This window comes from Coffea arabica, chromosome 6c (assembly GCF_036785885.1).
Source record: "Coffea arabica cultivar ET-39 chromosome 6c, Coffea Arabica ET-39 HiFi, whole genome shotgun sequence".
In the NCBI taxonomy this organism is placed as follows: Eukaryota; Viridiplantae; Streptophyta; class Magnoliopsida; order Gentianales; family Rubiaceae; genus Coffea; species Coffea arabica.
In genome coordinates, this window is record NC_092320.1 from 5,895,628 (window position 1) to 5,906,327 (window position 10,700).

The 10,700-nt window shown below is 40.5% G+C and overlaps 1 protein-coding gene across 6 annotated transcripts; it reads right to left on the reverse strand.

Annotated features, from left to right (window-relative positions):
- Nucleotides 1–5,405: 5,405 nt before the first annotated feature.
- LOC113693805 (uncharacterized) lies at nucleotides 5,406–9,864 on the reverse strand. 6 transcript variants are annotated; one of them, XR_011815740.1, is made up of 10 exons: nucleotides 9,338–9,864; nucleotides 8,893–9,103; nucleotides 8,673–8,806; nucleotides 8,249–8,361; nucleotides 8,048–8,171; nucleotides 7,282–7,477; nucleotides 6,241–6,396; nucleotides 6,030–6,109; nucleotides 5,895–5,944; nucleotides 5,406–5,651 (listed from the first exon to the last, which is right to left on the reverse strand). XR_011815740.1 is itself a non-coding variant. In XM_027212506.2 (10 exons), exons 1-10 carry the CDS (start codon nucleotides 9,713–9,715, stop codon nucleotides 5,524–5,526), a joined length of 1,515 nt encoding a protein of 504 aa, XP_027068307.1. In that variant the 5' UTR covers nucleotides 9,716–9,864; the 3' UTR covers nucleotides 5,406–5,523. The 6 variants fall into 6 exon arrangements, 4 of the variants coding, with proteins under 4 accessions (XP_027068307.1, XP_027068306.1, XP_071908473.1 ...); XM_027212506.2 differs by having other exon boundaries at nucleotides 7,316–7,477; nucleotides 8,914–9,103; XM_027212505.2 differs by having other exon boundaries at nucleotides 7,316–7,477.
- Nucleotides 9,865–10,700: the final 836 nt, after the last annotated feature.

Below are 10,700 nucleotides of genomic sequence, written 5' to 3' on the forward strand. Positions count from 1 at the left end.
TTCATGATTGAGCTATTTTGTAGCATAAGAAATCCAATTGTTTATGACTTTGAGACAGACCTCTGCAGACGGCATCAGTTCATGTATGATTTAACAGACCTCACTCCCCAAAACCCAACCCTTAGACCAAGAACAATGCACCATAATCCAAACCCCCTGATGCCGATCTCCATTATCTCAAGCTTCATGGATATATATATATATATATAATTGAATAATTCCCAATTGTTAAGTTGTTGGTGAAGAAATCCTTCCCCTTGAGCATGATTACGTACGTATGGATTATGGAATCAAGTAATTCATGTATTTGCGTTTTCTAATTGCCCGGGTTGTATTTAATTAATCAACTATGGCGTTCGTTGAATTAGGAAACGATACAATAAATGTGCAGTTGCTACCTAATCGAGACATGACTCCAGTATTGGGATTATAATCTGCTGACAAAGTTGTTTATTTCCTGTCTCCATGTTCTCGAGCTATTTAGACTTCACTTGCTGGAAAGGTCAATCCATTCCACTTTGACGATCTTTGGCTGTTTATTGGTGTCCCCTTTGTCCGTTGATTCTGACTAATTGATGGTTTAAATAGTAGAAGTGATCAACCGACGAATAATATATAGCATAAACAATTTATGTTTTCTGATTAAACTGCAAAAGATCATTTGATTGAATTTTCGGACAACCAGTAGCCACAATTTTCAAACGTAGGTCTTACTTCTCTTTGGGGGGCGGGGGGGGGGGGCAATAATTGAAGAAGGAATCAAAAGATGCATAATGGACGTCCTAATTCTGGGGAATTTTTCTGGCACCTTTGGATGTTCAGATGGCTTCCAAATGTCATTATTGTGATATATTTAAAGCGAAGATTAGCAACCCAAAAAAAGAAAAAAAAAAAGTGATGGTCATCATAAAATAAAATCCTCCCGTTGAATTTTCTGTTCTTGCATTTCTGGTCGTCGGGTCGGGGTAGGGGACCTCTTGTATCATTTATCAAAGCAAATTGGGATCCATATACATGTCTTGAGATTGGACCATACAACCTGTTCACACACAGTCATGGAGCCGTTATATTAGACTCTGAAATCTAGGTGGGCCTAAATCTATTTGTCATCAGGAGAGGAGATGTGCCTAATTAGAAAGGGGATGTGGAAAAAAGGAAGGAAAGAATGGTTAAAAACCAGTCTTGCTCCGCAAAGGTACAAAAATTAACCAAGGAACCGTGTCAACTTTCCCTTCTCTGTCTCTCTCTTTTTCTTTTTTTTTTTTCTGATGGAACGGGTGTCCGGATCAATCCTTACGGGACCCGTCTAATCCTATTCCGATCCGGAAGGAGAGGCCTTATTCTCCCGAACACGATAACTACGGGATTCGGACCCTTACGAATACTGGATACCAGCTTCTAAGGAGACTTGCTGAGACCAATCGAACCGCCTATGAGGGACGTACAATTTGATAGGAGGCAAGAGTTGAACCCCTGACCTCCCACCTCACCGGGAGAGGTGGTGGCCAACTTTCCCTTCACTCTCTGTTTAATAATGAAGAACATGTACCATAGGACTGCATTTTTCAGGAAGAACGTGTCATGTCCACCTAAAAAAGAAATTTTGCCGTGCTCAATTTAATTGGGAAGGACCGAATCTTCTTTTTCCTTTCTTTCCACGTTTTTCGTGGAAATTCTGCTAGAGGGGGGGGGGGGGGGGGTTGTGATTTCTGGAAAAAGGAAATCAGAGTAATATCTTCCTCGAGGGTACGTTAGAGTGCAGGATTTCAAGTGAAGATAATAAAATACTGTAGTGATACAAGTGATGTTGTTGTTCAATCTAAAAGACATGACAAACAGATATGTAGTACGTACCTGCGTAATTACTTTCCCCAAAGGTAGCGGCATATCCCCACCAACTATCCCGAAGACATTCGTTCGTTTACGGCTTGAAGGAGATTTTGAGATCACTTTCTTCACTAACTCTTCTGTGGGTTGTACTTATTGACATGGATATGGAACCATTTCATTGGGGTTAAGTTCCCACATCGCTTGGGGGGGTTTGGGGGGTTTAGTAGTTAAGTGCTGCGGAGCACTTCAAAAGTTGCCGGCTTTTGAAGTGTCTTCGCAGAGTCCATTTATCGAAACACTCATACAAAAAACTGTGAGTTATGAAAGGGAGTACTCATTTTAGCAAGGAAACAAGGGCCACCTACCACCATGAGTTTACTTTCAGTTTCACCAACTACAAGTCATGAACTACTTGCTACATTCGTGCATGCAAATCGGAAATTGGAGCGGCGGACTTGCCTGCTACTTGATCACATTTTTTCTTTTAGAAATGTTAGTGAAAGAACGATGAGATTTAAAAAGTGAACAGAAAAAAAAAAAAAAAAAAAAAGAGAAGCTAAACCTAGGATTTTGGATTTCTGGCGTTTCAATCTTAATCATTAGAATAACATCTCCTCAAGAGTTGCTTGATCACTTGCCCACAGTCAACTATGATAGAAAATTCTAGCATTCTAGTCTATAGAATATTATATTCTATACAAAAGAAGCATGGATTCAAGAGCTTTTGAAAAACTGTTTTTGTCTTTCAAATTTACAGTAATAAACTCTAAAAGTAATTCAAAAAACCAACTCAAAAAAAACACATCTCAAATACACTAAAAAAAAAAAAAATAAGAATTCCTTCTTTTTTCTTCACCTATCACCCACCATCAACTTTCATCATATACCATCACCCGTCGCCACCTCTCTTTCTTCTCTCCTCTATCCTCCTCCCTCCGCCCCACTCCTCTCCCGCAACTCCCCTTCTCCTCCCACCCTCTTTGGTCGCCACCCGCGACCAGGTGACCAAAAACTAGCTGCCAACTATGGCGACCAATTTTTGGTCGTGAGGGGGGTGGAAAAAGTTTTATAGAATTTTAAAATATTTTATTAAAATTTTAGATTTTAAAAATATCAAAAAATATATTTTCAAAACCATCCAAAAAAAAATATTAAAAATACTTATCATAAAAGTTTTTCACATATAGTATTACAGTAAAATATTTTAAAAACATTCCCAAAGCAGCTAATCCTAAAATATTTTCTCAAGGCTTTTATTTCCGTGATAAGTAATTACATGCCGTTAAGCTAAGAGTTTATTTAGGAAATGGAGCAGGGACAACCATCAGGACGATTTACGGCTATAATTGGTCAATATATATATATATATATATATATATTTCTCATGTCATATGTCAGTGAATTACACATTGAAGAAATGAATGTGCATCATGTAGCGGAATCGTACAAAACTGACATGATGTCCCAAATCCGTTTATTTAATCTTCAGGATGGATTATTTGTATAGTTCATTTTTTGTCCATTATTGGAAAAAAGTATGGGTTGCAAAAGTAGTGGTAGCCTAGACCCTAGTAGCAGCAGCAGCATAGAGAAGCAGCCACGTCTGCGTTTTTTTCCTGGTGGTCCGGACCGGCTCCAAATGCCAAATGGTCCTTCAAGTCGAAGATCAATTCCATTCCATCCGCATGGTACGTAGTAGTAGTATATTAAAAACGGCAGAGCAGAGAAGGCGTGCGGGGACTTCTCCAAACTGGGGCCCACCAGATCAAAACACCAACATTTGTGATTCAGCCCAATTTGGCCCACACGCCATATATGTTTCTGATACATGCAACTATTTTTGCTCTAGTCCCGTGAGTGCGTGCGTGTCTGGTTGTGTCCATGATTCAATCTTCTTCGCTGCCCTAAGAACAAAATTCTGAAATTGGGATAATGACACGCGGGAGATATCTGTGGCAGCAACACAAATGGGGTACATTGCATGGGGTGGAAATGCGGGACCATGAATGATGGGAGCCGGTCCAGCAACAGTGCGTGGTCCCAAATCGATGAGCCTCAAGGCCCTGATCAGCATCATCGGCCGAGAATTTTGAACCCAATGAATCAGAGAAGAATGGCTGAAGGTGCCACCACCGGTTTCAGGAAGAAAGGTCCCTGCCCTGCCCTGCCCGTCCCGTTAGCTCAGCGGGCTGGAATTGGATGCGATAAGGATTTGAGGAGTGTCAAAGTCAGGTCCAGATTAATCTCCAATAAGGACTGGACGTTGCGGATGCAAAACGAAATGCAACTTTCAGTGTCTGCCTGCTGTCTTGGAAAATTCTTTGAAAGGGAAAATTTGTAGAAGCCAAAAGGAATCATGCAATTGCTAAATGGACCGCGACCGCTTTTCCTCGTTAACCACATGAATCTTTCCAAGTCCCGTGTCCCTTTTCACACAAAAAATATGCCAAAATGGCCAACCCGAAATGCCATTTTTATCACACGCTGCTGCGCTTAATCTTCTTGTTCTAGAACCTTTTGAATTCTTGTCCAAAATTCGGCCTACATGGGATTGCCCTTTCAATGCTGAAATTCTACCTTTGTCCGGTTTAAACTCTTGCGAGGCACGATTAACTTGCTCTGTGACTAGCAAAAGACCAAGATTTAACTTGCATGTACTTGAAATATAATAGGTTTGTTTGGATTGTAAGTTATTTGAGATATTTTTACTGTAGCACTTGTTGTGACGTGATGTATATAAGATAAAAAGGTAATTGAGAAGATAAAAAGGTGTATTGGAAATCGTAATGATGATGTAAGCAAATAAAATTGGGAAAATAATGCTCAATTAATATAACCCGTACCAAGGCCGAACTAATGGACTTCTTGGTTGGCATAAGAATGCTCTGCTCCGCCTGGTCTTCCCATGTCCTACCCGCTGCCTGAAAGGCTGAAAGCCACAAAATATTTGACACAGACCCGTAAGAAAAAGAAGACGAGCAAATTAAACCGGAAAAAGGGGAGTACAAAATATCATCGTAAAGGTTGAAATATTTCTCCCCAGATGCAATTAATTTGCTTAGCTTTTTCCTATGCTGGTATTTTTGAGGTCGAAATCCGGTACACATGATAATCTAGCCACCTAGACCTGGACATTTATTAGCATGAGGTGACAACGACTTTGAAAAGTCATTACTCATTCGCACATGTTTACAATTTTTCACTTTTCCCGTTCATTGAGATGAGATGGAGCATCGATCGCATCATGTTCTCTTCTCTGCTTTTGTAGAGTATTATTTATTTGACTAATGGACCGACCTCGCCTAACTTTGAAAAACCCTACCAACAGCTGAAGAAGACAGCTGCTTTTCGTCATCAATTGCGTCAACAGCAATTAGATTAAAATTTTGCAACATTAATTTTGTTTTCGAGACATCCCTCCTGCACTGCGCGTCAATTTTCACGAAGCTTTCTATTCTTGAGTCGGCAGCCATCTTATGCGCAAGAAATTACCTTTGCATGTATCCACTTCGCAGAGCGGATGCCCAGTCGATAATCAGTTTTTCTCTTCCGTGTTTGCATAATTTCCAGTAAAGTGAGGAAGAAAAAGAGATTGTGGTATATATTGATCTTATTGAAAATCCCATTTGTATATGCCAAAAAAAAAATGCGTTCGGAGCTTATTGACGTCCAAAAAATCAGGAATCACATCAATTAGCTGCTGCTGGAGTGGTAATATTGAGAGAGCCAATTCTCGATAATCTTGATCTCTCTTCTCCTCGCATGCTTCAGCCATTCTGGATCTTCAGGTGTCGAGAATCTAAGGTCCACATGGTGTGCACCTGTGACACAAAAAAATCCACACCGTACGTACAAAACACGTCATCAATTTCACTTTACATTATTATTATTTTATTATTAAAAAAAAAAAAAAAAAAAAGCTTGGCGTACGAGATTTCTTCGCTTGAAAACTTGGCATACTAGGTCAAGTTCCAAATTGTCAAAGGCAACATGCTTAAATTTTGCTTTTCTTAAGAAGTGTGTGTAAATGGCAAAAAAAACTAATGGCAGTAAAGTAAACTGACCTTCCTTTGCAACAATGGCTACGAGGCTTTTCGATATATCCTTTAGCACCCTGCAATAATTACATGCATTAATTGCAACACCAAGGCGGCCATATCATATAGAAATCTCTCATTCCGAACGAAGAGACGACTGACCCTCCCCCGCTCCATGGATCCCTCAGTCCGTTGAAGAAAATGATGTTGCTTCCGAAGCGCTTCAAAACTCTCTGAATGTTCTGTCAGGGAGAACAACAACGCAACAAAACACGCTCAACCTCGTTCGCATTAGGCGTCAGGAGTCAATCCACATTCATCATTACTGTTATTAAATATGCACTATACACAAAGAGGTGGGTTTGGCCCTCACATGGCCACCGAACTCCGTGGTAATCCAGTTGGGCCTGGGCTGGACACCAAAAGCATCTTCGCAGGATTGGGCTCTTCCTGCGTAGTCCCACTCCGAAGGCGGAAATATGCTGTCCGCATTGTTCCCGCCAATGGGCAGTATCATCTCCGTACACGCCTGCAGCAGAATAGATGACTCCGGACTCATTCATTTGAACCCGCCAGAGCTAGATCTTTTCATTTGGTTGAGAAATTCAAAGAACGATTGATAAAAGTAGCAGCAATTCATGTTCAGGGGCATCGCAGCACATTATTATTATTTTGATTAGGAACAAAACTAGAGCGGGAAGGCATCTAATCCAAAGGCCGGAGTACTGGAAGTGGAAGGGGGCCAATAATTGGATGACTCGCCATCACAGTCACAGGAAGGCTTACAGCCTGTACATCTCCCCCACTCGTACGTGAAGAAGCGGGTCACTTAACTGGATTCCACCATGATATTAGCGTGGACATCTCGTTGTTTCAGTGCTAAAAAAATAAAAAATTTGTTTTTTTTGTTTTTTGTTTTTTGAGGAATAGAAAAAATTGGTTTAGAGTGAGAAAGTGAAGAATCTTTGTGTCTAGTACTCCTACAATTTTCCTCGACCAAATCAGGCCCTCAAAAAGATTGACCAATCCCTCAAACTCTTGAAGAATATCACTCCGTTTGAGAAAAGGTAAAAGCATTTATTATTAACTTTTAGTTTTGCGTGGCCCTGGATCCAATGACTAGGATATATATTTATATATAGAAATCCTCCTTCCTGTTTAAGAATCCAAAGAGCTCTTCAAAAAAAAAAGAAGAAAGAATCCAAAGAGTTGCTCCCGTGGAATCGAATCACAGACCCACTCGTCATTACGTTCCATGTTAATCTGACTTTTGAATAGCCTGACAGAGACTATTCTGTCCTCCTTAATCCTATCACAATAATAATAATGTTGTGTGTGTGTGTGTGTGTGTGTGGTTTGCTGTTGAGCTCAGAATCCGGATCGGGGGGGGGGGGGGGAGAATATTCCTTCATACCTGGTAACAAATAAGGTTCTTGCTTCTTACTTACCTGCCATGACCATTCATCGAGGCCATGCGGATCTGAATCATCATTGAGATTGAAACACGTGGCTCTTCCGGTCGAGTTGTAGTAGACGTTAGCTGCACCGTACAGCTTCTCAAACGTATTACTATTGTTTCCCGCTTTTCGATCGTCAATCGCCTTGCACATCTGCAGCGAAACATTCACAGAGGTTTGACTTTGCAAATTTAGTTTCACCCTGTCCTTCCTCTCGTCTTCGAGAGCATATTATTATTGATGAAGCTGGGTCGGGTCTCTCCGGTTCAAGTTCTGTTGTTGACTTGTGCAAACTAATAAATAATTGTAAATCTTTGTACCGACTTAATTACGCATAATTTATATTTACATTAATAAAATTGTGGTAACAGATTACACAGAATTGGAGATTGATTCATTTGCAATTAAGTGTAACAACCTTATTGCAATTGTTTGAGGGCGGTTGGTGAGAAATGATGTGCACCCAATTGACGTAACAACAGTACCTTTCTTGATTAGATTACGTTGCCCAGTCCGATGGACAAACTGAGCAGTGAGCTTTGTCAAGATATTTCAAATTAAAGCGACTAGTGGTTGTTAAGAATAATACAATACGTCCAAATGCCAGCTTAATCCTGGATGTGTAATTAATGTGTTTCCCGCAAGCATTAGCATTAGCATTAGCAAGAGCCATTTTCCTGCAAATTTTTTAAGGCTTTCAAAACGTAGTAGTGTAGTACGTACCTGCTTCACCGGATAGGCTGGCAAAGGATTGAGAAAATTGGATGGAGTTGGGTAATCCGTCATGGCCGTGTAAATAAACGCGGTGGATAGCCAACTTACAAGAGCACCCGCACTGATGTAGTTCCTGTGATTCGATTTCATTAAAGCTGCATGTATTGAAATTGTTGGTTGATGATTGATGGCACATGTACTTCTAATTACTTGCATATTCTGAAGGACTTCCGGAGTGTGTCCAGGCCGCCCGATTGTTCTGCAGTGTCTTCTATTAGTTGCCACGATCCTTTTATCACTTTGTAGCAGTTCTCGCTCTCGCTCTGTTGTCACATGCCACAATGTCGCTGTTAATCATACATAACTAATAATATATACACCCGCCGCCAACATTTTCCAGTGTCAAACAAACTAACATGCATATGTACAACTTCATCGTTGGACTCTAAATATTGACACGATTCTTTCAATATATATATATATCCGATTGTACTTTTCTTCTTAATTTAACTTTATCTTGAAGCTTGACCTGGCTGGCCGGCCGGCCGGCCGGTGTCTTTTGCTTTGGACGTATGATACTAAAAAATGACCACTACCGAGAGAGACGAAGGAAGAGAGAGAGAGAGAGACATGCCCTGAAATCATTGCCGACGGTGCTGTGGAAGCTGTATTCAGATGTTATGTTGTCAAAATAGAGGATTGGTGCAGAGGATGCCAGGGCTCCTATTGCAACGTGCGGATACTTTAGTCTGAACCAAGCTGCAAGCACTGTCAGGATCAAACCAATTAAACTGCTCGTGACCATCAGCTCACTCAAATTAATTCCGACTAGAAAAAAAGAAAACCAAACGCACGCCAAATAAATAATGCCATACTTCCCCCGTAGGAGCCTCCAAACACTACCACGGGCGAATCAACTGCACTCAAATTCTTTTTGAGGTCAATGATCAAAGTTGCATAATCTGCCAATGCCTGCGTGGAGCTCAAATATCCCAGAGTACTTGAGTTTGCATAAGCCGCGTCTTTATTGCCCCCGAACGGTATCGATTTTCCATAAAATCTATGCTGCAGATTGATTTGATTTTGTACATGAATTCCAAAAAAAAAAAAAAAATCTTCCCATAATCAAAGCGTGTACTGAACTCTGTTTCCGTGAACATGATGATGTGCATGAAAACACGATAGGATGGATATGAAACAGTAACGATTCATAACTATGTGACATGTTTTCTTTCCGCCCCATTATGTTGCAGCCAGGCCTTTAACTAGTATTTCTGGAACAAATAAGATACAAATTACCTCGATGAAAACTAGAAGAGCTTTGAAATGAGGCGCGTTCTCGAACATGAAACCTGTATTTTGAGTAAACCACTCGATGTCTCCTTCATTTCCCGTATAGACGAAGATTGGGGCATTTTTCTTAGCGCCGCCCCAGTGTTTGTAAGAGATTAGATATCTCTGTTGAAAGGTTTGATAACTCTGGGGAGTAAAAGTGAAATGATCGAGTATTTGAGTGTAGTATTTTGTTTCGTAAAGCTTACTTTTGATGGAAACAGATGACGATGATTCTGGCCGGAAGGCGGGAGAAGGAAACCTCAAGGTAATCTTGGCCGAAGAAATGAGAAGAAGTTGCAACGTCAGAAACAACAATCTCAATCTGGTACCACCCATAGCCATGAATTTTTGTGTGCGGTGGTGTGTGTGTGTGTGTTTCGGAGAGCTCTGGGCGAGTTTGTTCTTCCTTCTTCGGAAGGGGGGCGTCGTTAAAACAACGCAGAGGAGATGAGACCAAATTAAGCTGTATTGGTGCCTCGCCTCGTTGGAATATTAAACTTCCTTTTTTTTTTTTATACTATATCTTAAAAAAGCAGATTCGGAGTTGACGATCGCGGCCATACCAACCAGCCAACCAATTATGATCCTGGTCAGCATTAGTCACGACCACTAATTTGTAATTACCCTGTGCCCATCCAAGCCTACCCTTTCTATATTGCCCGAACGAATATGATAGAATCACGTTCGATCATAAACTACCATGCTCTCACGAACCAATCACTACCATGGTTCGCCATCGCAGGTCGCGGTCGCGTCGCAATCTCAGTTGTTTCACTGCATATCGGTTGAATATCGGGTGATATGAACATTATAATACATTAAAGTTTCCAAAAATTTTGAAAAAATTACTAAAATTAGAAAATACTGAAAAAGACACAATTTAAAAAAATATCGGAGTCGACTCCGAGTTGACTCGGATATATCGACCGATATCATGTATCACGGATTTGAATCGGTCAATATCGGCCGAGTCAGAGCGAGTCGTCGCGGATATGGTGATATCCGCGATTCGGGGATCGGTATCGTACCGGTCCCTTCCGTTCCAGATACGACTCGGCCAATACGTATCGGTACCGGCCGATATGGCGAACCATGATCGCTACATTTATCTTCATATTATTTTAATAAAAAAGAAGAAAATTATATTAAGCGAATTGAATTGCTGAAAGTCGTCAAACACGATGATTAGCTTGGCTAATCTGTATGTATGTATACCCATATAAAGAACATGTACAAAGAAAAGAGAAATGAAAAATAACGAATTCAATAATGTTTGAAGAGCAAATATTTTACAAAAAAAAAAAAAGTTTGCAGAGAATAAGAATCT

Coding starts and splice junctions, on each gene's coding strand:
- LOC113693805 (XM_027212505.2), bottom strand. CDS start 9,715: ATGGCTATGGGTGGTACCAGATTGAGATTGTTGTTTCTGACGTTGCAA. Junction 8,807..8,892: donor TATGGCATTATTTATTTGGC/GTGCGTTTGGTT, acceptor TGATCCTGACAG/TGCTTGCAGCTTGGTTCAGA. Junction 7,478..8,047: donor CAGCCTATCCGGTGAAGCAG/GTACGTACTACA, acceptor GTTTCGCTGCAG/ATGTGCAAGGCGATTGACGA.